General features: G+C 40.7%; 1 protein-coding gene across 1 annotated transcript in view; it reads left to right on the top strand.

Annotated features, from left to right (window-relative positions):
• Window positions 1–21,836, top strand: part of sem1 (SEM1 26S proteasome subunit) — a 29,073-nt gene extending 7,237 nt beyond the window's left edge. Inside the window, exon 3 of the mRNA XM_080216689.1 lies at window positions 21,321–21,836. Within this exon, the coding sequence (XP_080072815.1) occupies window positions 21,321–21,363 (43 nt within the window). The 3' untranslated portion in view covers window positions 21,364–21,836. The remainder of the gene's footprint in view (window positions 1–21,320) is intronic.
• The last annotated feature ends 2,814 nt before the right edge of the window (window positions 21,837–24,650 follow it).

Here is a 24,650-nt window from a genome sequence, read left to right as displayed (position 1 = left end):
GTGTCCATAATATGAAACAAAAATAACTTTCCTCCATATAAAAGGCTGTGCACAGCCTAAAAGACTTGGATGAATTTGGGAATCTGATTAGGGAGACTGAGAAACTGGTCAAATGAGCCAAAACAAATGACCATAGCATGATTGTTAAGAAAATGAGCACAATATAAAAAGCTTTTATAAGTTAATTCAAAGTAACTGGACAGGTAAGATTTCACTGGGGAGGTTATATTAAGTAACCAAGGAATGGCAGAAAATGAGTGGATTTTTTTTAAATTAATTATTTGCTTCTATTCATCAAAATCCCCAGAAGTCTTATGACATAGAATTTCTTAGGATGGAAATGCTTGAAAGAAATAGATATAACTGGCAGAAGTGGTAACCCAGGGAACTATTGGTTGGTTAGCTTGACATCATATGGAATATTAAATGCTATCCTATGTGCATGTGATATTGAATCAACTGCTGATTTACTTTTCCATTGCAGTCAAAGAAAAAGAAAGTCAGACAGGCCACAAAACAGGCAGTCGATTCAAAATTGGCAGTTAATCGCCCAATAATATGTAGTTAAATTAACTCCCCTATTCTTTTTGCAAGGCACAGTTAGAACTGAATTTTTAAGCAAGTAACTCTGGATTGGAATCTCTTGCCAATAATGATTGAGTGAATGTTTCCTGAGCTTCATCCACAACTCCTGGAGAGTAATCACTGAGTCTGAAGTAATGAAATAACTCCAGCTGAATTGGAGAATTCTTTGCCTATTTTAATAAGCGGAAGGAGACTTTACACTTAAAATATTGTTTCCTAGAATAATGTTGCTATATAGATGCTATGGATTTCAGCCTGTTGCCTTTTTCCTAAAATATCAAATTTGCAACTTCTATTCTTTACTTTATCTTGTATAATTTCTAATGGCAGTTAGAAAGCATTAGTTTTACAAAGCTGTCTTGAATGTTACATTCTAGATGCTTAAAATTAATCAAACCTGTGTTGAAAATTCCATGCTGTTGATGTTTTGGAAGTGAATTGTTCATGATTGCAAAGTTAGGCCAGGCCCTTCCTCTATCCCATTGACTTTGTGCTTTTTAAAAAAACTAAATATTATGAATCAAAACTTAATCTGTAACATTGGATAAAATATCTGTTTCAAATAAAATTCTGAATAATTCTTGAGCCAAAAGTTAGTGATCTGGCAATATTTGAAATTTCAGTTAAGAAACTAATAAATTTTTGGTTGAGTTTCTATAAAATAATTTTGACTAGTGTTTTAATGTAGTGGCACCAAAATTATACTGTGGATTATTAACAGTCTTTAAATACTGAATACATTCATCTAATGCTCCCTGATATTTAATTAATTTACATTATTAATTTAATAACAATGTGCAGCGGTACAGGGGAATGGCATTAAGTCATGATGCTTATTTGGAGAGCTTGCACCATAATGATTCTGTGATTGTGAGATGGAACATGTATCCACAAGATGTTTGACTGTTAGAATGAGCACATACAGATCAGATTTTGGCCTATCCTGTTGAATGTAAGAGGGAGTCTTCAAAATTGCACATGCAGCATAGTATGCCTCTTTCAAGCTGGCTTTATTTATAAAGTAGGTTTAATTGAACAGACCAGCTATTGGACATACAAGTGACGGGAGTATATTAGTCCATACCATTATTGGCATAATGTTTTGGGAAATTGTAGTTCAAAAAATGTCAAATAATATCACTGCTTAAAATCAGGAAACCCATCAACTCAAAACTAAGAAATATTGACCAAAAGACTGATCTAGTTGTTTTTTAAAAAACATAGGTCAATAATGGAACCCTATTTGGATTCTCAGAATGCATTTTGGTAATATTTCACAGGGGGAATGTTGGACTAAAGCTCAGTGAGAAACCTGAATTATGGGATGTAGTTTCAGGTTAGAGACAGTATTAACTGAAATGCCGCATGAATCAGACCTTATAGCAATCAATAGGTAATTTGGATTTTGGAGAAAAATAAGTTTGTCAGAGCAAGAAGAAAGGAGTATGTGGCTAAAGAATTGCTAAAGGATTTGGAACAGTTCTACAATCTGAGCCAAATGGCAAATTCAATTTGGCACTGTTCAATGCAAAGCAATTTGTGTAGGCCAGAATGTAGTGACTGGAACTAAATAAACATAAACAAGGCTTGATGATTTCGGTTAACCAGAATAGTTGAATATACAATTTATATTTAAGATTTTATGATTTGCTGGTCAGCGCACAGTTGAGTTCAGTGAACAGAGTTGTCACCTATGTTACAAAGGTGTACTTGCATTGTAGAAATAGTACAGCAAAGAGCACTGAGAAAGCTGGCAAATTTAAGAGGAGTATTAAGGCTTTATAACTGAGAATGCTTCAATGGAGATTTCATTAAAGTTTATAAATTATTAAATAGTGTAAATTAACTTTAAATATCAGTTCAAAGCACACCAGCAAAATAGAACTAGAGGATGGAATGGGAATTGGTGGAAGGTAAATTTAAAATGGAATAATCCTCCAGACAGAAATTTGAGACACTAGATGGATGGATTTTAGCTGCCCTTTTCATTCCTTGCATGTTAAAATCTAAACAGTTCCTCAGAATATAAATGCTGCTATTAAGGCTACAATTTAGAAGTCAGAAATTGATACAGGAGAGAAATTTACCTCGGGTAATCATGGTACAGGAGACATGTATTGGCAATTTTGTTGTTCATCCATTGTCGATGAGGACCTCAACACCATTAGTTATTTTGAGGCTGGATGCGATGTGTCCAAAGATGACTGATCGGGCCAATTCACAGAATGTCCTGGCACATATTGGACAGACTTGTGTAGACACTGTAGTTGTTGTGCTGGTAGCTCTGGACTTGCACAGCTCGCGCTTAAGTAGTGTTTCAGCAATTCACCTTGCCTGGTAAGCTTGACAGCCTTTGTGGATGAGGCAGCGCCAAGAGGACGATTTTGTGCCAACATTTCCCAGGTGGTCGTGTCTATGTCAAGCGACTTCAGGGAAGCCTTGAGTGTGTCTTTGTAATGTTTCTTCTGCCCTCCATGCAAGCGTCTTCCAGCAGAGTGTTCCCAAAAAGGAGCTGCTTGGGTATGTGCCCATTTAGCATACGGATGCCATGACCTGCCCAGCGGGCCTGTGCTCTCATCGGCAGTGTGTGGACTGTTGGTAGACTTGCTCTAGAGGGAACTTCAGTGTCTGGTGCTTTGTTTTGCCATCTGATGCATAATATTCTGCAAAGACAAGTCATGTGGAAATGACTGAACTGTCCCGTATGCCTTCGATACACAGTCCACGTTTCACAGGCATACAGGAGGGTAGCGAGTACCACAGCACTGTAGGCCTTCAGTTTTGTTGCTGGGTGATTCTTCGATGTTCCCATACAGTGGAGCGCAGTCTACCAAAAGCAGAACTTGCCTTTGCTTTTCTGCAGTTAACTTCTGTATCAATAGTCACTGCTTGGGAGAGGGTGCTGCCAAGATAAGTGAACTTATCTGCCTGTACTGTACTTCCATCTGCCTACCTGTAGCAAGACCTCCTGGCTGCACCCCTGATCAAAGCATTGGCATCTTATCGACTATGTCATTGTCAGGAGAAAAGACAGGCAGGATGTCACAGTAACCAAGGCCATGTGTGGTGCTGACTGCTGAACAGATCACAGGCTTATTGTCTCCAAAATGAGGCCTCGCATCAGACCCAAGAGGCGACCACAAGGAAGCAAGGTTATGAAAAGAATCAATGTGGCCAAGCTAAAGAAGTGAACTTATCTGAAAGTACTGCCTGTACTTTCTGCCCTTTGATTGTGATTATGGGTTCTGTGTATGGTGCATGAAGAGCAGGCTGGTGCATGACGTCGGTCTTTTTAATGTTAATGATGAGTCCAAAGTTGTCATAAGCCGTGGAAAATTTGTCCATACTGACTTGCATCTCTGGCTGTGAGCCAGTATACACGGTGCAGTCATCAGCAAAGAAGAAGTGTTCAGAACAGTCTCCTTCACTTTGGTAATAGCTTGAAGTCTCTTCAGGTTGAAGATCTTCCAATCCACTCTGTATTTGAGACTGATTCCAACAACAACTGTTCTGGAAGGTATCATTCAGTATGCAGTAAACATGCTGAACAGTGTGGGTGTGAGCGCACAGCCCTGTTTGATGCCATTGGTGACTAGGAATGCCTCAGATGATTCTCCGCCATCCAGTACTCTGGTCATCATGCCATCATGGAACTGGCATACCATCTGAATGAATTTGGGGGGGCATCCTAACTTTGACATGACTCTCCACAGGCCTTGTCGGCTTACGGTATTGAACGCTTTCGCGAGGTCAACAAATGTTGTGTAGAGCTTGCGATTCAGCTCTTGACACTTCTCCTGAAGTTGGCGTGCAGCAAAAATCATGTCAATAGTCCTGCGACCTTTGCGGAAGCCACACTGACTCTGGAAGCGGGCCCAACTCCAGATGAGTGACCAGACAATTTAGCAGGACTCTTGCGAGGGTTTTTCCTGTGATGGAGAGCAGCGAGATTCCTTGGCAGATGTCGCATACTTGCCAATTGCCCTTCCTCTTGTAGAAATGTACGATGGAAGCATCTTTAAGTTCCTGAGGAATGGATCCTTGCTTCCAAAAGGTCTGGAACAACTCAGTGAGCTTCTCTAAGTACAGGACCAGCAGCTCTGTAGATCTCCACGGGTTTGGCATTTGCCCCTGGGGCATTGCCACTGGATAGCTGGCTGACAGCTTTCGTGACTTCGGCTACTACGGGTGGGTCATCCATGGCACTGTTGATATCGACTTGGGGAATCCTATCTTGTTGCCTCATCGTTAATAGATGATGGTCGGTTGAGGATGGCTTCAAAGTGTCCAGCCCATCTCTGCAGGATCTGAGCCCTCTCTGTAATGAGAGTTGTACCATCTGTACTCAGGAGGGGGGAGCTCCTGAGAGATTGAGGTCCATAGAGTGTTGAGGGCTCCATATAACCATTTAAAATCATTTCTGTCAGCGTATTCCTGTATTTCATCTGCCTTGGCACTCAGCCAGGCATCCTGCATTTTATGCAGTTTATTCTGGACTGTCCTGTGATCACTGGTAAAAGCAATTTTCTTGGCAGCTGATGATGGGTTGTTCTGACAGGCCCGATGAAGACAGTGCTTTTCAACAAATAGAGCCTGTATCTCCTCATCATCCTCATCAAACCAGTCATGCTGCTTGCAGGTAGAGGGCTCGAGCATCTTCAATGCAGATGAATGGACAGCATTCCTGAAGCGTTCCCAGTCGACCTCAGCTTTGCCTGCAAGGTGTAGGTCAGCAAGTTTGATTTCTAAGTCTTCAGCCAGTGCTGAAGCTGTGCTGTGGTTCTTTAGCTTGGCCACATTGATTCTTTTCATAACCTTGCTTCCTTGTGGTCGCCTCTTGGGTCTGATGCGAGGTCTCATTTTGGAGACAATGAGCCTGTGATCTGTTCAGCAGTCAGCACCACACATGGCCTTGGTTACTGTGACATCCTGCCTGTCTTTTCTCCTGACAATGACATAGTCGATAAGATGCCAATGCTTTGATCAGGGGTGCAGCCAGGAGGTCGTGCTACAGGTAGGCAGACGGAAGGTTGTGTTGGTGATGAGGTCATGAGCAGGTCTTCATTAAGAGCAGGCTGTTACTGTTACACTTGCCCACTCTATACCTCCCAATGACTCCCTGCCAGATTGCAGAGTCGCACCCTACTCTTGCATTGAAATCACCAAGCAAGGTCAGCTTGTCAGTTCTGCTCACTGCTGATAGTAGGGCACCTAGTTCTTCATAGAACTTGTCTTTCATCTCGTCTGGGTGTTCATTTGGGGACGTAGGTGCTGATCAGGGTGACTTGACTTCTGTTCTGTAGCAGAAGCTGTAATGTCATAAGCCGGTCGTTCACACTAGCAAGTAGACTAGCAAGTTTCCAACCAAGGTGACTCCTGATGGCGATGGCACATCCAACTCCAGCATCACAATGCTCATCGCTGCCATGACCACTCCAGAAAAAAGCGTATCCACCTCCAGTTTCAGTCAACTGACCTACGTTGGCAAGACGAGTTTCACTCGGCTGCAATGTCAATGTTGTACCTTGCAAGCTCTCTGGTAAGTAGGCTATTTTTCTCTCTGGTCTGTTTGCTGTAGGGTTGACCAAAAGCGTGCGCATATTCCAAGTGTCAATGGTGAGCGGTGTCACCTTGTGATTTATTTTGTTTGTTTGACGCAGGATGGGATCCCCGCCAGCTGGCCAGGGTGTAGTGAAGCAGGCAATATTTTGAGCACCTTTTCTAGCCCCTTCCTCATTCTACAGAGGTGAGCAGTACTCTGTATGGAAAAGTTGTCCCTCTGGATCCAGGTTGTAAGGGAACTAACTGCAAAGCAGTTGGCACTGTTGCTGCATTTTCGGAGGTGATGTCCTTCTGATGTGTTGTCGTGGTTTCTGTAGAATAAAAATTACTGATGATGACTTGACATGGTAACAAAGTGGTCAGCACTGCTGCATCACAGCGCCAGGGATCCATGTTCAATTCCAGTTTTGGGTGACTATGGAATTCTCCCTGTATCTGTATGCATTTCCTCCGGGTGTTCGTGTTTCGTCCCACAGTTGAAAGATGTGCAGGTTAGGTGCATTAGCCATGGTAAGTGTACCAGGATATGTAAATATGTGGGGTTGCGGGAATGGATGGGGTGTTCTTGAAGAGCTAGTGCAGATTCAATGAGCCAAATAGTCTCCTTCTGCACTGTAGAGATTCTGCGATTCATTACTGTCTTTGCACTAGGCTACACTAGTTTAACACATTAAAAATATTGGGTTTCAATGTAAACCATGTGCAGAGCAGACATAACATTATATAACAGAAAACCTAAGTTGCATTTTGTAGGATATATGATGGTCTGAAAACTGCATACTACTGACTGACTCCATTATTGTAAATTATATACTACAGATCCCATTTTCTAAAATTACAGCATTGATAAAATAAATATTGTGAAGATCTGAACCAGTGTTTGTATTTCTTAAAAAGTGGAATTGCTGGTATTAGTGAATTGACCTGTTCTTTCAGGTTTTTGTTTCCTCAAATGTTAATGATGACTGTTGAACTAGTTTAATCTTGCCATGGACAAAGCAGAATTGGCCAAATTCAGAGTATCTAAAAGTGGATTGCACTTAAGTATATATTTTGTTCAGAATCCTGATTGTTTTGGCCATGCCTGTGTTAAAAGGTGCTATTCTTTTTACATTTGGCCTGAGTGAATTAGCTATAAGTATGGAACACTTCAGATAGCAAGTTTTTGGACTAAATTCCACATTTGCAGTGCCAACGCTAGCTAACTTGCACTACTGACAGATTTAGTAGACTTACCTTTTGTGTGCCTGCAATTTTGTACGGATCCCTCACAACTAAGCTGATGTTTGTAACTGACTGCTGCAGCAATCAAATTGACAAGGGTGGTATAGATTTCTTTTGATTTCTTTTCGTGATAGTTCTCTGGAGCAGAAAGTTGTGAAACCAACAGCTGATAGAATCTATTTAAGATCTTGTATTGAGTAGTGAAGTAGAGGTTAAAATTAATGCACCTATAGTGAAAGATATTGGAACTAAGGAACATAATATGATTGAATTCCATGTTAATTCGGAAAGCAACATACACCAATCAGAAACAAATTCTTAAACTTGAACCAAACCAGTTATGTAGGTATATGGGGAGAACCAGCCATGGTTGATTAGGTAGACTAAAAAGTACAGCCATAAATAAACTGGAAACATTTAAAGAAATAATTCAAAATGTTCAACAAAAGGGGTCCTTCCTGCTGTAAATTGCATTAGCTGCTCTCATGTGATTCTCAGGTCATAACGCGATTTGCACCTGGATGCACACACCAGATAACTGTCCTCTTATAGTGCTGGATCTGAGGATTGGTGGTGTTTTAGAAGCCAACAAATATAGGGAAAGAATAAAATGAGAGTACACAGGCCAAGAATATAAAAGCAGGTGTCGGAGTTTTTGCAAGTATATGTTAAGGCAGAGAAGTTGGTGCCTTAGAAGCAGAGATAGAATAAATTATTATGGGTAATGAGGAAATAGCATAGATGCTGAACAGTATTTTGCATCTATATTCACTGTACCAGACACAAAGTTGCATTGCAGAAATAGTGGGTAGCCTAAGTACTTAAGAGGTGAAGAAATTAAGCTAATTAATATCAGCAGAGAAAAAGTGCTGTAAAAACTTAATGGGCTAAAATCCAATAATTTTCCAGGATCTGATTGCCAACATTGTAGTGTTCCAAAAGAGCTACAGAATTGGTGGGTGCGTTGCGTATAATTTTTTTCAAAATTCCCTGGATTCAGGAACAGCTCCAGCAGATTGGAAGTTAGCAAATGTAATGCTGCTATTCACAAATGGAAGGATAAAGAAACCAGAACTATAAACGAGTTAGCCTGGCATCAGTCATAGGAAAAGTACTGGAATCTGTAATTTTTTCTTTACGAAGTACCTTGACAGTCATAGTACAATCAGACAAAATCAACATGGTATTGTTACCAAAGGGAAATAATGTTTGATGCATCTGTTTTTGTTTTGACTTTGTAACTAGTAGGTCAGATAAAGGGGAACTAGTAGATGTGTTATACTCGGATTTCCAAAAGACATTCAATTAAGTGCCATACAAAAGGTTAATCCAAAATAAGGGCTCATGAAGTTGGGCATGATATATTAGCATTAGAGGATTGGTCAACAGATGAGAAGCAAAGAGTAGGCATAAATGGTACATTTTCAATTTAGTTGGCTGTGACTAGTGATGTGCCACAAGGGTCAGTGCTAGGGTGTCAACCATTTGTAACCTCTAACATGTCTCTTCATCTAAATCATTCATAATGTATCTAAGTTTGCTGACAATATGAAAGTGGACGGAAATGTAAGTTATGATGAGTACATAGAGGTTGCAAAGAAATAGCGACAATTTAAATGGGTAACCAGATGTCAGATGGGATAGCTTAGGAAGAAATGAGGTTATTCACTTTGGTTGTAAGAATAGAAAATGTCAGAATATTTTTTAAAAGGTATGAAAGTTGTAAATAATGAAGCTCAGAGAGACTTGTGTGTACTTGTAGTGAAACACAAAGTTAACATGCAGGTACGGAAAGCAAATGGCACATTTGTTATAAGGGAATTTGAGTCCGGGGGGGAAAAATAGTCTTACAATTGTCCAGGGCTTTGATGAGATCCCACCTAAAATACTGTGTGCAATTTTGGTATGCATTCTTGAATGGATATACTTGCATTGGAGGCAGTATAATGAAGGTGCACCAGATTGCTCTGGGATGAGAGGCATGCTTCTTAAGAGGTTGAATAAATTGGGCTTGTACTTATCTTCTGGAATTTGGCAGAATAGCAAGTGATTGTAATTGTGTTATGATCTCAGATGATGTTATAACTGGACAGAAGATGCCAGAATGGAACCTTGGCTGGAAAGTCTTACTTTGTTCCTGAATCACAGGACTGCAAATATTTTTTAACAATAAAAAATAACATTTATTAAACATGAAAAATGAATTATAATACAACACTTCTTTAATCCTCCTGTAGCTTAGCCAATATACATAGTTTTAATAACACAAATTAGACAGTCCATTTGAAGCTAGTGGTCTCAGAAGTGCATACAGTTAGTGTTTAATGATTTCTCCTCGAATTCCCTCCAGATCATTGTCACATGACAGTTTCCAAACTCCACTCCCAAAATGCGTTTTAAAATTTTCTCTCATATCAATACATTCACTTAGCAATCCTCATTCCAAAATTCCGTTCACCTGTTTGACCAGAGCTTCTGTTCAATTTTTAGGAGCATGTCTGTGCCAGGATTTCAGATTAACGTTTTCAAGGTTTTACATTTACCCTAATTCTGGTATCCAGTCAATGCTTTATAATTTATAGATGATGGTAAGACATTTCAAACTTTAGGATTACTTAAAACCTTTCTCTAGTATCCTCACCAGTCGATTTCTTCTCAGCTTTGTCTAGTGCCTCTGGACGGAATCCTGATCTATTTCCCAGTTTTTGATTTGTTCCTTTTAACTCCAGAACTTTTGGAAACTTTTCTTAATTTCTCTAGCTTCTTAACTCATTGCTCTTTAGATCTTTGGCACTAGCTGTCTGAAGCATTACTCCATTGTAGAGCTTTTCTTACAGCAAAGGTGAAAGAGCAGTTCCTCTTTAGCTTCCTTGAATGGATCTGCGAGATAATTGTTTACTGTTTCATTGTCTGTCTGTAGCTTTCAACTAAAACCAAAGAACAAAGAAAGCTTCTGGTCCCTTGCAGAATCCCTGTATGCGCTAAGCAACTTATCTTTTTTCATGCCATAGCATTCTAAACACAATAGAATCTCAGTTTGGAAGAAGGAACTGAAGGCACTGTTGTTAAATTTGCCGGTGATACAAAGATATATAGAGGGACAGGTAGTATTGAGGAAGCAGGGGGGCTGCAGAAGGACTTGGACAGGTTAGGAGATTGGGCAAAGAAGTGCCAGATGAAATACAGTGTGGAAAAGTGAGGTTACGCACTTTGGAAGGAGGAATGGAGGTCTAGCCCATTTTCTAAATGGGGAAATGTTTAGGAAATCAGAAGCACAAAGGGAGTCCTTGTTCAAGATTCAATTCAGGTTAATGTGCAGGTTCAGTTGACATTTAGGAAGGCAAATGCAATGTTAGCATTCTTGTCGAGGGCTAGAATACAAGAGCGGGGATGTACTTCTGAAGCTGCATATGGCTCTGGTCAGACCCCATTTGGAGTATTGTGAGCCGTTTTGAGATCTAGCTAAGGAAGGAGGTGCTGGCCTTGGAAAGGGTTCAGAGGAGGTTCACAAGAATGATCCCAGGAATAAAGAGCTTGTCATATGAGGAACAGTTGAGGACTCTGGGTCTGTACTCATTGGAGTCTAGAAGGGTGAGGGGGGAAGGCAGGAAAATAGGGATGAGAAGAATATTAGCCATGCTTGAATGGCAGAGCAGACTCAATGGGCCAAGTGACCTAATTCTGCTCCTGTGTCTTGTCTTAGCTGGGCAGAGACTAACCCTCACACAGATAAACACTTTTGTTCAGCATGAAATCTAATTGCCAGTCTCTTCCAAATGCAGCAACATTAAATTAAACCTACCTAAAACTATATATTTCCAGTGTTTATCCATACAAATATAAATAAATCCCTTAAAATTACCTTTGGTTTCCTAATAATTGAAACATGTAAAAAGGCTTGACAGCGTAGATCCTGAAAGGCTGAAGCTAAAGTTTCTACAAATATATAAAACAAAAAAAGAGTGGCTAAAGTAAATATTGGTCCTTCAGAGGATGAGAAGGGGGATGTAATAACTGAAAATGAGAAAATGGCTGAGGCATTGAACAGGTATTGTCGGTCTTCACAGTGGAAGACACAAATAACATGCCAAAAATCGATGACAGGAAGGCTATGGCAGGTGAGGATTTAGAAACTATCATTATCACGAAAGAGGTAGAACCAGGCAAGTTAATGGGGCTAAAGGTAGACAAGTCTCTTGGTCCTGATGGAATGCATCCCAGGGTGCTAAAAGAGATGATGGGAGAATAGCAAATGCACTAGTGGTAATTTACCGAAAATGGCTGGATTCTGGGGTGGTTTGCACAGATTGAAAAATAGCAAATGTGATGCCACTGTTTAAAAAAGGAGGTAGACAAAAGGTGGGTAACTATAGGCCGGTTAGCTTAACTTCAGTAGGGAAATTGATTGAATCTATCATCAAGGAAGAAATAGCGAAATATCTGGGTATAAATTGTCCCATTGATAAGACGCAGCATGGGTTCATGAAGGGAAGGACATGTTTGACTAATTTGGTGGAATTCTTTGAGAACATTACATGTGCAGTGGACAGTGGGGAACTTGTGGATGTGGTGTGTCTAGATTTCCAAAAGGCATTTGACAAGATGCCGCACCAAAGACTGCTACATAAGATGAAGGTGCACAGTGTTACAAACAATGTATTAGCATGGATAGAGGATTGGTTAACTAACAGAAAACAAAGATTTGGGGTAAATGGGTGTTTTTCTGGTTAGCGATCAATGACTAGTGGTGTGCCTCAGAGATCAGTGTTAGGACCACAATTGTTTACAATTTACATAGATGATTTGGAATCGAGGACCAAGTGTAATGTGTCAAAATTTGCAGATGACAGAGTGGCGGAGCAAAATATGCAGAGGATGCTAAAAGTGTGCAAAGGGGAATAGAATCTCGGTGAGTGGACAAGGGTGTGGCAGATGGAGCACAATGTTGGTAAATGTGAGGTCATCCATTTTGGTAGGAATAGCAGCAAAATGGACTATTATTTAAATGGTAAAACATTGCAGCATGCTGCTGTGCAGAGGGACCTGGGTGTCCCTGTGCAAGAATCACAAGGAGTTGGTTTGCAGGTGCACTAAATAATTAAGGCTAATGGAATTTTGTCCTTCATTGCTAAAGGGATGGAGTTTAAAAACAGCAAGGTTATGTTGCAGCTCTTTAAGATGCTGGTGAGGCCTCACCTGGAGTACTGTGTATAGTTTTGGTCTCCTTACTTGAGAAAGGATGTTGCTCGTCCATCATCGTCTATGAGGACCTCAACACCATTAGTCATTTTGAGGCTGGATGCGGTGTGTCCAAAAATGACTGATCAGGCCAGTTTGGGCGCAGAATGTCCTGGCACGTATTGGACAGACTTGTGTAGGCACTGTAGTTGTTGCACTGGTGGCTCTGGACTTGTGCAGCTCGCACTTAAGTTGTGCTTCAGCAATGCACCTTGCTTCGTAAGCTCCACAGCCTTTGTGGATGAGACAGCACCAAGTAGGGAGGTTTTGTGCCGGCATTTCCCAGGTGATCATGCCTTTGTCACGTGACTTCAGGGACATCTTGACGGTGTCTTTGTAACATTTCTTCTGCCCTCCATGCGAGTGTCTTCCAGCAGAGAGTTCCCCAAAAACGAGCTACTTGAGTATGCGCTCATCTGGCATATGGATAACACGACCTACCCACCAGGTCTGTGCTCTCATCAGCAGTGTGTGGATTGATAGTAGACTTGCTCTAGAGAGACCTTCAGTGTCTGGTACTTTGTCTTGCCATCTAATACGTAATGTTCTGCAAAGACAAATTATGTGGAAATGATTGAGCTGTCTTGCATGCCTTCGATACACAGTCCACGTTTCACAGGCGTACAGGAGGGTAATGAGTACCATGGCACTGTAGACCTTCAGTTTTGTTGGCACGCAGCAAAAACCATGTCAATAGTCCTGGGACCTTTGCGGAAGCCACGCTGTGACCCTGGAATCAGGCCCAGCTCCAGATGAGTGGGCTGATTCTTCGATGTTCCCATACAGTGGAATGCAGTTTACCAAAAGCAGAACTTGCCTTTGCTATTCTGCAGTTAACTTCTGTATCAATAGTCACTGCTTGGGAGAGGGTGCTGCCAAGATAAGTGAACTGGTCCACTGCCTGTACTTTCTGCCCTTTGATTGTGATTATGGGTTCTGTGTACAGTGCATGAAGAGCAGGCTGGTGCATGACTTTGGTCTTTTTAATATTGATGATGAGTCCAAAGTTGTCATGCCATGGAAAATTTGTCCGTGCTGACTTGCATCTCTGGCTCTGAGCCAGTATGCAGGGCACAGTCATCAGCAAAGAGGAAGTTTCTCAGAACAGTCTCCTTCACTTTGGTAATAGCTTGAAGATTCCTCAGGTTGAAGAGCTTCCCATCCAGTCTGTATTTGAGACTGATTCCAACAACACTGTTCTGGAAGGCATCATTCAGCATGGCAGTAAACATCACGCTGAACAGTGTGGGTGCGAGCAAACAGCCCTGTTTGATGCCATTGGTGACTGGGAATGCCTCAGATGATTCTCTGCTATCCAGTGCTCTGGCCATCATGGAACTGGTGTACCATCTGAATGAATTTGGGGGGGCAGCTGAACTTCAACATCATCCTTCACAGGCCTTGTCAGTTGCCAGTGATGAAAGCTTTCATGAGGTCAACAAATGTTGAGTAGAGCTTGCGATTCTGCTCCTGACACTTCTCCTGAAGTTGGCATGCAGCAAAAATCATGTCAATAGTCCTGTGACCTTCGCGAAAGCCACACTATGACTCTGGAATCAGGCCCAGCTCCAGATGAGTGACCAGACGATTTAGTAGGACTCTTGTGACGGTTTTTGCTGTGATGGAGAGCAGCGAGATTCCTTGGTGGTTGTCACATACTTGCCAATTGCCCTTCCTCTTGTAGAAATGTACAATGGAAGCATCTTTTAAGTTCCTGAGGAATGGATCCTTGCTTCCAAAAGGACTGGAACAACTCAGTGAGCTTCTCTAAGTACAGGACCAGCAGCTTTGTAGATCTCTGCGGGTATGGCATCTGCCCCTGGGGCTTTGCCACTGGATAGCTGGCTGACAGCTTTTGTCACTTCGGCTACAACTGGTGGGTCATCCATGGCGCTGTTGATATCAACGTGGGGAATCCTGTCTTTTGCCTCATCGTTAATAGAGGACGGCTTCAAAGCGTTCAGCCCATCTCTGTAGGATCTGAGCCCTCTCTGTAATGAGAGATGTACCATCTGTGCTCAGGAGGGGGGAGCTCCCAAGAGATTGAGGTACATAGATAATATTGAGGGCTTCATATAACCGTTTCAAGTCATTTCTGTCAATGTATCCCTGTATTTCATCTGCCTTGGCGCTCAGCCAGGCATCCTGCATTTTACGCCGTTTATTCTGGACTGTTCTGCGAGCACTGATAAAAGCATTTTTCTTGGCAGCTTATGATGGGTCGTTCTGACAGGCCTGATGAAGACGGTGCTTTTCAACAAGTAGAGCCTGTATTTCCTCATTGTCATTGAACCAGTCATGCTGCTTGCAGGTAGAGAACCCGAGCATCTTCAGTGCAGATGAATGAACAGCATCCCTGAAGCGTTCCTAGTTATCCTCAGCGCTGCCTGCGAGGTGTAGGTCAGCAGGCTTGATTTCTATGTCTTCAGCCAGTGCTGAAGCTATGCTGCAGTTCTTTAGCCTGGCCGCATTGATTCTTTCCATAATCTTGCTTCCTTGTGGTTGCCCCTTGGATCTGATATAGAGCCTCAATTTGGAGACTGAGCCTGTGATCTGTCTGACAGTCAGCACTACACATGGCTTTGGTCACTCAGACATCCTGCCTGTCTTTTCTCCTGACAATGACATAGTCGATAAGATGCCAACGCTTAAAGTGGGGGTGCATCCAGGAGGTCTTGTTACGGGTAGGCAGACCAAAGATTGTCTTGGTGATGAGAAGGTCATTTTCTGCACAGGTCTTCATTTAAGAGCAGGCTGTTACTGTTACACTTGCCCACTCCATGCCTCCCAATGACTCCCTACAAGAATGCAGAGTCACACCCTACTCTTGCATTGAAATCACCAAGCTTGTCGGTACTGCTCACTGCTGATCTTAGGGCATCTGATTCTTCATAGAAATTGTTTTTCATCTTGCCTGGGTTGTTCATTGAGGGGGCATAGGTGCCGATCAGGGTGGCTTGACTTCTGTTCTATAGCGTAAGCTGTAATGTCATAAGCTGGTCGTTCACACTGTTGGGTAGACTAGCAAGTTTCCGAACAAGGTGACTCCTGACAGTGAATCCAACTCCAGCATCACGACGCTCATCGCTGCCGCGACCACTCCAGGAAAAAAGTGTATCCACCTCCAGTTTCAGTCAGCTGACCTACATTGGCAAGACAAGTTTCACTCCAGGGCTGCAATGTCAGTTGCATCTTGTAAGCTCTCTGGCAACTAAGGCTGTTCTTCTCTCTCTGGTCTGTTTGCTGTAGGGTTGTCCAAAAGTGTGCATGTTCCAAGTGTCAGTAGTGAGCAGTGTTACCTTGTGTTTTATTTTGTTTGTTCAACCACAAGATGGGATCCCCGCCAGCCACAGTAAACTGGCCAGGGTGTAGTGAAACAGGCAATGTTTAAGGCACCTTTCTCATTCTAACAGAGGTGAGCAGTGTGTTCCTGAAGAGGACTGCTCTGTTGCCCAGGTGGACGCCAAGTTTCACCACTGCTTTGGTCAGCAGAAAACAACCATTAGACCTGAGCCGCCTGTGTGCAGGCCTGTGACCACAGCTTCCAGTGTATCCGCACCTGCTGCTTCGCTTGCCCATCGCCACAGGACTTCAAAGGTTGAACAGGATGATGATGATGGTGTTGAGACTGGTGCTTGATTTGGATTAAATTGAGGGAGACTTGCATAGCGTCAGCCTCACTCTCTCTTCCCAATTCCCATCTGGATCCAGTGGCCGGACAAGAGTCAAGATGGTTTGAGATGGGACTAGGTGCAGTGAATGACCAGGATGTCTTCAGTATCTTGTCCTGCTCTTCGCGTTCCACAATGTCTTCTTGACCGTTGGTCTTGTCCACTCAACCGCTGGAGTCTGTCTTTACATGCTGGGATAGACATCTCCCTATCTCACCGAGGGCTGAGACCCGTCGGCTACCCTCGCCTGGTTTAGCCGGCTTGTCAAAGCTGTTGCCCGGGGTGTAACTGCTGTCGAATGCAAGCAGCTACGGGGAGCCACAGGTGAGAGCTGAGTGCCAGGTGGGGACAAAGGGTGGGCAAACTGTCCTGAAAAGGACGTGACTTATTCTCCCACCAGAGTTAATACCCCTCCCTGACACCCTATACATGCCTTGAGAAAGGATATACTGGCAGTGGACGGGGTGCAGGGGAGATTCACCAGGTTGATTCCGGAGTTGAGAGGGTTGGCATATGAGGAGAGACTGAGTAGTCTGGGGCTATAGTCATTGGAATTCAGAAGAATGAGGGGAGATCTTGTAGAAACATAAGATTATGAAGGGAATGGATGAGATAGAAGTAGGGAAGTTGTTTCCACTGGCAAGTAAAACTAGAACTAGGGGACATGGCCTCAAACTAAGGTGAAGCAGAATTAGGACAGAGTTGAGGAGAAACTTCATCACACCCAAGGTTGTAAATCTGTAGAATTCCCTTCCCAATGAACCAGTTGAGGCTACCTCATTGAATGTTTTTAAGGCAAAGATAAATACATTTTTGAACAGTAAAGGTATTGAGTTATGGTGAGCGGGCGGGTAAGTGGAGCTGAATCCACGAAAAGATCAGCCATATCTTATTGAAGATGGCCTACTCCTGCTCCTAGTTTTTATGAAGCACAAGATCAATGATATTGAATGGTGCGGTAGGCTGGACGGGTGGCCACCTATTTATTGTGTGTGAAATGAGGAAACTGGGCTTGTTTTAAACTATTCAGTCACAGATTTATGAAAAACTTGGCAAAGTAATATTTAACGATGGGGATAGTGAAATGGGCAAAAGTTTGATAGACTTCAATGCAATGATGTGTTGCACCAAGTGAGAACTGATGGAATGAGATTATTTGTAAGCTAGCAAAGAAGACCCATTCAGAGAAAACACTGGAAAATCTCAGCAGGTCTGGCAACTTCTGTAAGGAGAGAAGGGCTGAATTTCAAGCTGACTCAATACGTCAGCGTTTTTCTCCTTACAGATGTTGTCAGACCTGCTGAGATTTTCCAGCATTTTCTCTTTTGGTTTCAGATTCTAGTGTCCGCAGTAATTTGCTTTTATAAAGAAGACCCTTTAGTGTTCATGTACACAAATCCTTAAATTTGGCACAAAAAGTTAATAAGATAGTTAAGAGTGTATGTGAGTTACTTAAATTTATAAAAAGAAGGGTAGAATATAAAAGAGAGATTTGACCAGAACCTTAAGTCACTGGTTAGGCCTCAGCTGGAATGTCGTGGACAATTCTGGGCGCCACATTTTCAGGAAAGATGTAAAAAAAAACAAGGTCCAAAGCAGGTTTACCAGAATGTTAACAGGGATGAGAGTTACGAGGAAAGGCTTGGAAAATTAAGACTATTCTCCTTGGAACAGTGAAAGCTAGGATGTTTTCATGATAGGCTTTGATTGAGTTGACTGAGGAAAGCTTATTCCCTCTAGTGAGTGGGTTAATAACCAGAGATCATAGATTTGTTTTGCAAATTCTTTTGAATCAAAAGTGAAGTTGAGACTTTTAGCCGTCAGGATCTAGAACGTTCTACCTGAAGAGATAATGGAAACTAATTCCATAATTAAATTCAAAAGAGGATTGGACAAGTACTTGAAAAAGCAGGGATGTGAGAATAAGCACAACAGCACGTTCATTGAGATGGCACAAATGGGTCAAATGGTCTCCCTCTGTGCTGTAAGTTTCTATAATTTTTTTTGTACTTCAATTTGCCAGACACAAACTCCCACAACGTAAGTGGATTGTATTTAACCAGAAGCGTGGTGGATGCATCACAGTATATTGAGCATAATCTTGACTGTTTATGGTGCATTCGGTCATAAGCACTTTAAAGATCATGGAATACTGTTGCACGGAGACCACAACATAAATATTTCCGTATGATATGTTTCAATTTTTAAAACAGTTAAAATGTAAGTTTACCATGCATGTTTGTCAAAAATGCAATGTTGTCCAGATACAAAGTCATAATTTAAATATTTGTTTTTTTAAAAAAAGCCTATTAATTTTATTTAAATAACACAAAATATTAACTTTTTGAACCATGAAATTCTCATTGTACAGCGTAGAAGGATGCCGTTCAGGCCACTCTGTGCCTGCCCAGCTTTGAAAGCGCTATCCTCTTCACTTTCCCTGTAGCCATGCAATATTTTCTCCTTCAAATAATTATTAAATTCTCTTCTGAAGATTACTGTTTAATTTTCTTCCACTGTTCTTTCAGGCAGTTCTTTCCAGATTATCATTAAACCTTGAATGTTAGCCAAATAAATTTCCATTTTATAAATGTATTACAAAAAAGCATAAACATTAATGTGGTGAATAGCATAGAATATATTTTTGTTTGTATTGATTAAGGGAGGAACATTGATAGAATTCCTGAATCTTCATATAGTCACAGTTCTTTTAAAAATGACATCCTGCAGAGCAGACATACAAGGCTTCTGTTTAATGTCCCAACTGTTTGGCCTGAAGGTGCAACCCTTTAATACTGTACTGAAATGTCAGCCAAGATTTTGTTCAACTGAATTGTGCGTTTGGGAGTCGAATGCATGTGTACTCCAACATTTTTTAGCAAAATGAAAAGTAGAGGGTAAGTGCTTTTCTTTGTGTGCCCTACTTCCTTGGTTATTGAATGATTGTAGATATTTGTAAAGTACATTTCTTTGCATTGCATTTCATCTGGCATATCAGCCCATTTTATCAGTCACTGTCCTCCTGAAGTCTATTAATCCTCTTCACTGTTTACTATATTTCCCACATTATTGGCAAATTTTAAAAATGTCCCCCCATAGAGCCATGGTGCTAATACCAATATCTGGAGGAACCCATTGTATGAATCTCTCCAGTCTGAAAAATAACTTTAAATCATGCGCTTTTTATCTTGGATGATTTGTGTATTCGTGATCACTGCCCTTTGATTTAACTTTGCATAAATATGTGGCACTTCTATTCAAAAGGATAACAATGTCATTATATATAATTCCTGATAAACTTTGCTATCTCTTAACCCTCTTAATTTCTCTATCTCTTGGCTCATCTGCTACTGTTTAATTCCCTGCCATCCCAAATATAATTGGAATGTCACATGACATCCTGATTTCCAATTTAAGTTCTTGGCACCTTTATATAATTTTTGACATAATCAACATGCAAAAATGTTCAAATTATGCATCAGTGTAGAATGCTAACACCAAATTCAAAATCAAATTAGGAATAATCCATTGATCCATTGCTATTTGCCAAGTTACGTTACATGCATGAAAGCTGCTCAACTCAATAAATATTATAATATTCTGGCATATTTTGTGTTAATGCTTCCTTGCTCAGTATCCAATTATTTTCAGGTCTCCCTGTCACCATTATTGGCACTAAAACCATTCATTGCTGTGTTCAGAAATTTGTCATATTGCTGGCATCCTTTTTTGTCTTCTGTCCACCCTTGACACCAAATCCCCTGTGTCCAAATGATGTTCATTAATCCTCAGTATTTTGCCAAGTATTGAATACTATTCTTACATCTTTAAGTATTTTATAAACCTCACTTTGTGCCATGGTTGCATTTTTCGCTTCCACTTCATTCGATTCAACCTGTAAGTTTCATAGATTCCTAGCTGTTTACAGCCCAGAAGGAGGCCCATCGTGTTTACGAAGATCTGTCAACACCATTTTCATTTTCCAGGGCTTGGCCCATAATCCTGGATGTTCTGGTAGCATAAGTTCAGTCAATATCCCTAAAAGTCCTTCTAATCCTTTATTTCTTTGGGTTAAATGTATTTCAGACTCCCTTAAAATATACTGGATTGGCAAAAACAAAACACTCGTTGGGGAATTTTCTCTTGCTGCTTTTACACTCATTCCCAAAATTGGTCAGTTGAACAAGAAATGCCACTGAATGTGAATGGACATGGAGTGGCTGAGATTTATTAACTTGCTACAGGAACATTTGTAGCTTTGAAAAGTATAACACATTACACACTCATTCAACTATGATCTTCAGTAGTTGTCATTGATGTAACTAAGTTGATCATTTTATTGGTTTAAACCTTTAAGCACTTAGCTAAATAAATTAAGTCCTATACAACTCCAAAGCCTGTGAAAATTATGCCACAAAGTGAATTTTATAATTATTTTAAGATGCAAAAATAGTATTCAAATCTTGGAAAAGTGCCATGGAGTTTGAACATTATTTGGGCGAAGGGGCTTGGAAGCTAAGAGTGGATTAATGACAAAATACAAGGACCTGAGCAATTTGACAAATTTCCGAACACAGCAAAGAAAGATTTTAGTGCCAGTAGTGACAGGGTGACCTGAAAATACTTGGATACTGAGCGAGGAAGCATTAGTGCGAAATATCATAGTATTTATTGAAAAAAGTAAAGATTGAGCGTTCGTGCATGTAACCTGACTTGGCAAATAGCAATGGATCATTCCAAATTTGATTTTTGATTTGGTATTAATGTCATATACTGATGTTTAATGTGAACATTACTGCATGTTGATTTACAACAAAAATGGTTCCTACCTAAGAGAGAAGGTTAGAGAAATACTTTTCTTTAGTGTGGGTATTGCCTTGTATGGGTTACTAATGAAAAGATGAGTGTCCTTAGAGCTGTGATTGTCTTTATTTTTCAAGGAAGGGAAGAAAATTAGAGGATTCTGAATTTATTGTTTACTCTGGATCATGAGTTCTCCTGTCCAAAGGTAACGATGAAGTATTTCAACTCTCTTTCCAGAGCTGAATTAGAAAAATTTGGATACAAGATGGAGACTTCGTAGCTGGCAAGATACTGCATGATATGAATGGCCAGAAGATGTAAATTGAAGAATTCTGCAAAAAAGTTTAAGTTGCTGTTGTGGTGCATTAACACTGGAAGCAAGATGCTCTGGCAAATGAAATGTAATTCAGAATTCCATTGCAAAGGAGGACACAAAATTTTGTGAATTTTCCTTTTTTATTTTCATAATAAATTGTTTTGAAAGGTAATTTGGTCTGTATTAAAGTTTCCTTTATTCTCATTCTATAATGGCTACATTCACTGCAGAACATTACGCTGAGTGGAGCTGTGGACAAACATCCTCTGCTCCAAGGACCTTACCAGTTTCATTTGTACTTAAATTTTTTGAGTAGATACAAAAGATCGCAAGTTCACGTTCAACACTTCGGTTTTGAGGTCACATTGGTAGAATTTGAGCTTTTTTATGTATATTTCTAAATTGCCCAAATGAATAAAATTGCATTGCAAAATAAATTCTGAAGTTCGCATGTTGTCACTTTTTTTTTATTGTCTTTAAATAGTTCAACTTAATACTATGTTTTGTGTGAATTAAAAACTGCAGCCCACTCCTATGTGACATCACTTAATTTGAACAGGAGCTTATATTTTGTGCTAATTGTGTGATATTAGTACTTCAAAATTAAATGCTTTTTATGTCAACACATATCATCAAACACAAAGATCAATTATAGCAACCGACAATAGCACAAGGATCCTGCTATGTTTCACTGCACCAATGCACCTTTCACATTTTTGACATTTAGCAATTTAGTTGGGTTTCAGAAACAGTTTTCCATTTTGACCCACACCCACCAAATTAAGACTATCTGGACTAACTAGGGAAATAACTTGGGGAGAATGTGCAAATGCACAGTTACCCGAGACTGGAATTCATCCAGGGTCCCTGGTGCAGTGAGGCTGCAGTGCTAGCCATTGTGCTGCCGCCCCAACTCCCTGCCTGAAACTCTGCTTGGTGGGGGGGGTGGGGACAGAGTAAAATTCAGACTTTGGGATGATACAGTGGTTAGCACGGCTGTCTCATGGTACCTGGGACCAGGATTCAGTTCTAGCTGTGCGTAGTTTGCATGTTCTCCTGTTTGTGTGGGTTTCTGCTGGGTGATGCAATTTCTTCCCACATGCCAATTATGTGCAGGTTAACTGGATTGGCTGTGCTAAATTGCCCCTTGGTGTCCAAAGATTAGGGGGAATTAGTGGAGTAAAATAAATGGGTTACGGGGATAGGGCCTGGGCAAGAGTGGGTGCAGACTCGATGGGCCAAATGCCCTCTTCTGCAATGTAGGGATTCTATGATGCTAACACTTGTTAAGGTTAAAACCCACCTTTATGTCCAAGCTTTTGATCACCATACCTTGTATTTTCTCCTTTGGCAGGACATTCATTTGTGTCTGAAAACACTTGTCACCTTGCTCAGTCACATAACCATTTTGTATCTCTTCACAACTTCTCTGCATCCTCCTTCCACCTTATTTTCCTATCTACCTTTATGTTGTCAACAAACTTGCATATATTAGATTAACTGACTCATTATTATAAATTATTAATAGCTAAGAGCCAAGCACATCCTTGAAGCACTTCACTAGTTTCATCATTCAAAAAATAATAATTTATTCCTATTGTTTTCTGTCCATTAACCAATCTTTAATACATTCTAAAATATTTTTCCAAATCCCATGAGCCTTTATTCTGTGTAACAACCTTATCAAATGGCTTCTGAAAGTCAAAATATGCTTTCCCCTTTATTCACCCAACTAGTTACACCTCAAACATTTTTGTCAAAAAGGATTTCCCAATTCATTAAACTGTGTTGATTCAGCCTCATCATGTTGTGATTTTCCAATTATGCTGTCACCACATCCTTAATAATAGATTCCAGAATTTTCCCAATGGCTGATGCTGGAGCAATTAACTTCCCTTTTTTTCTTTTTCTGGAGTAGTATGGTTGCATTTGCTCCCTTTAAGTCCATGGGAACCATTCTGAAATCTAAGGAATTCAGTAAAGTCAAAATCAATATATGCATTATTTCTGCAACCATTTCATTTAAAATCCATGGGATTGGCCATCTAGTCCAATATTTGTTAGCTTTTAATCTCAATTTCTCAAATACTCGGTTTGCTAATATTTATTACTTTAAATTCCTCATCCTTATTAGACTTTTGGTTCCCCACAATTTCCCATGTGTTCTACTGTGAAGCAGGTATCTCCTTATTCCCCATTATAATTTCTCCTATTTCTACCTCTAGAAGACCCACATTTTCTTTCACTAATTTTTTTTTACATACTTATGAAAACGCTAATATATTTCTTGTTTGTTTGTTCTCAGTTTCTATTTTCCCCTCTTTATCTCTTGACTATCTTTTGCTGATGTTGAAAACCCAGCCAATTCTCAGGATTATTATGTTTTTGGCAATATTATAACACCTTTTTAAATCTAATACTGACCTTAACTTTTCTAGTTAGCTGCAGTTGTGCTAATTTTCCAGTGAAATTTATTCCATAAAAAATTATATCCATTATAATTAGAAATTATTTCTTTAAATGTTTTAACTAATTATTGACTCATATCTTTAAATCAAATCTCCCTATCTACCTTAAACCAACTTCTCCACAATTTAAAAAAATAAGATCTCAATTTCAAACAAATGATTCAAGGAAGGCGAATGGGATGCTGGCCTTCATAGCGAGGGGGATTGAATATAAAAGTAGGGAGGTCTTGCTGCAGCTGTATAGGGCATTGGTGAGGCCGCAGCTGGAGTACTGTGTGCAGTTTTGGGCGCTGCACCTGCGCAAGGATATTTTGGCCCTGGAGGGAGTGCAGAGGAGGTTTATTAGGCTGATACCGGAGTTGAGGGGATTGAGCTATGAGGAGAGGCTGAATAAACTAGGCTTGTACTCGTTAGAGTTTAGAAGAATGAGGGGAGATCTCATTGAGACGTATAAGATGATGAATGGGATGGATAGGATAGAGGTGGAGAGACTCTTCCCGCTCAAAAAAGACAGTAGGACTAGGGGGCACAGCCTCAAGATAAGGGGGAGGCGGTTTAGAACGGAGTTGAGGAGGAACTTCTTCACTCAAAGGGTGGTGAATCTCTGGAATTCTCTGCCCGTTGAAGTGGTGGAGGCTACCTCGCTAAATATTTTTAAGAAGCGGGTTGATGGGTTCTTGATAAGAGAGGGGATTAAGGGTTATGGGGAGAGGGCGGGAAAGTGGAACTGAGCCATGACAGATCAGCCATGATCTTATTGAATGGCGGGGCAGGCTCGAAGGG

This window comes from Carcharhinus amblyrhynchos, chromosome 2, assembly GCF_965287045.1.
Source record: "Carcharhinus amblyrhynchos chromosome 2, sCarAmb.v2.hapA, whole genome shotgun sequence".
NCBI lineage: Eukaryota > Metazoa > Chordata > Chondrichthyes > Carcharhiniformes > Carcharhinidae > Carcharhinus > Carcharhinus amblyrhynchos.
Note: the sequence above shows the minus strand (reverse complement) of the source record. Positions and strands in the feature narration are given on the sequence as shown.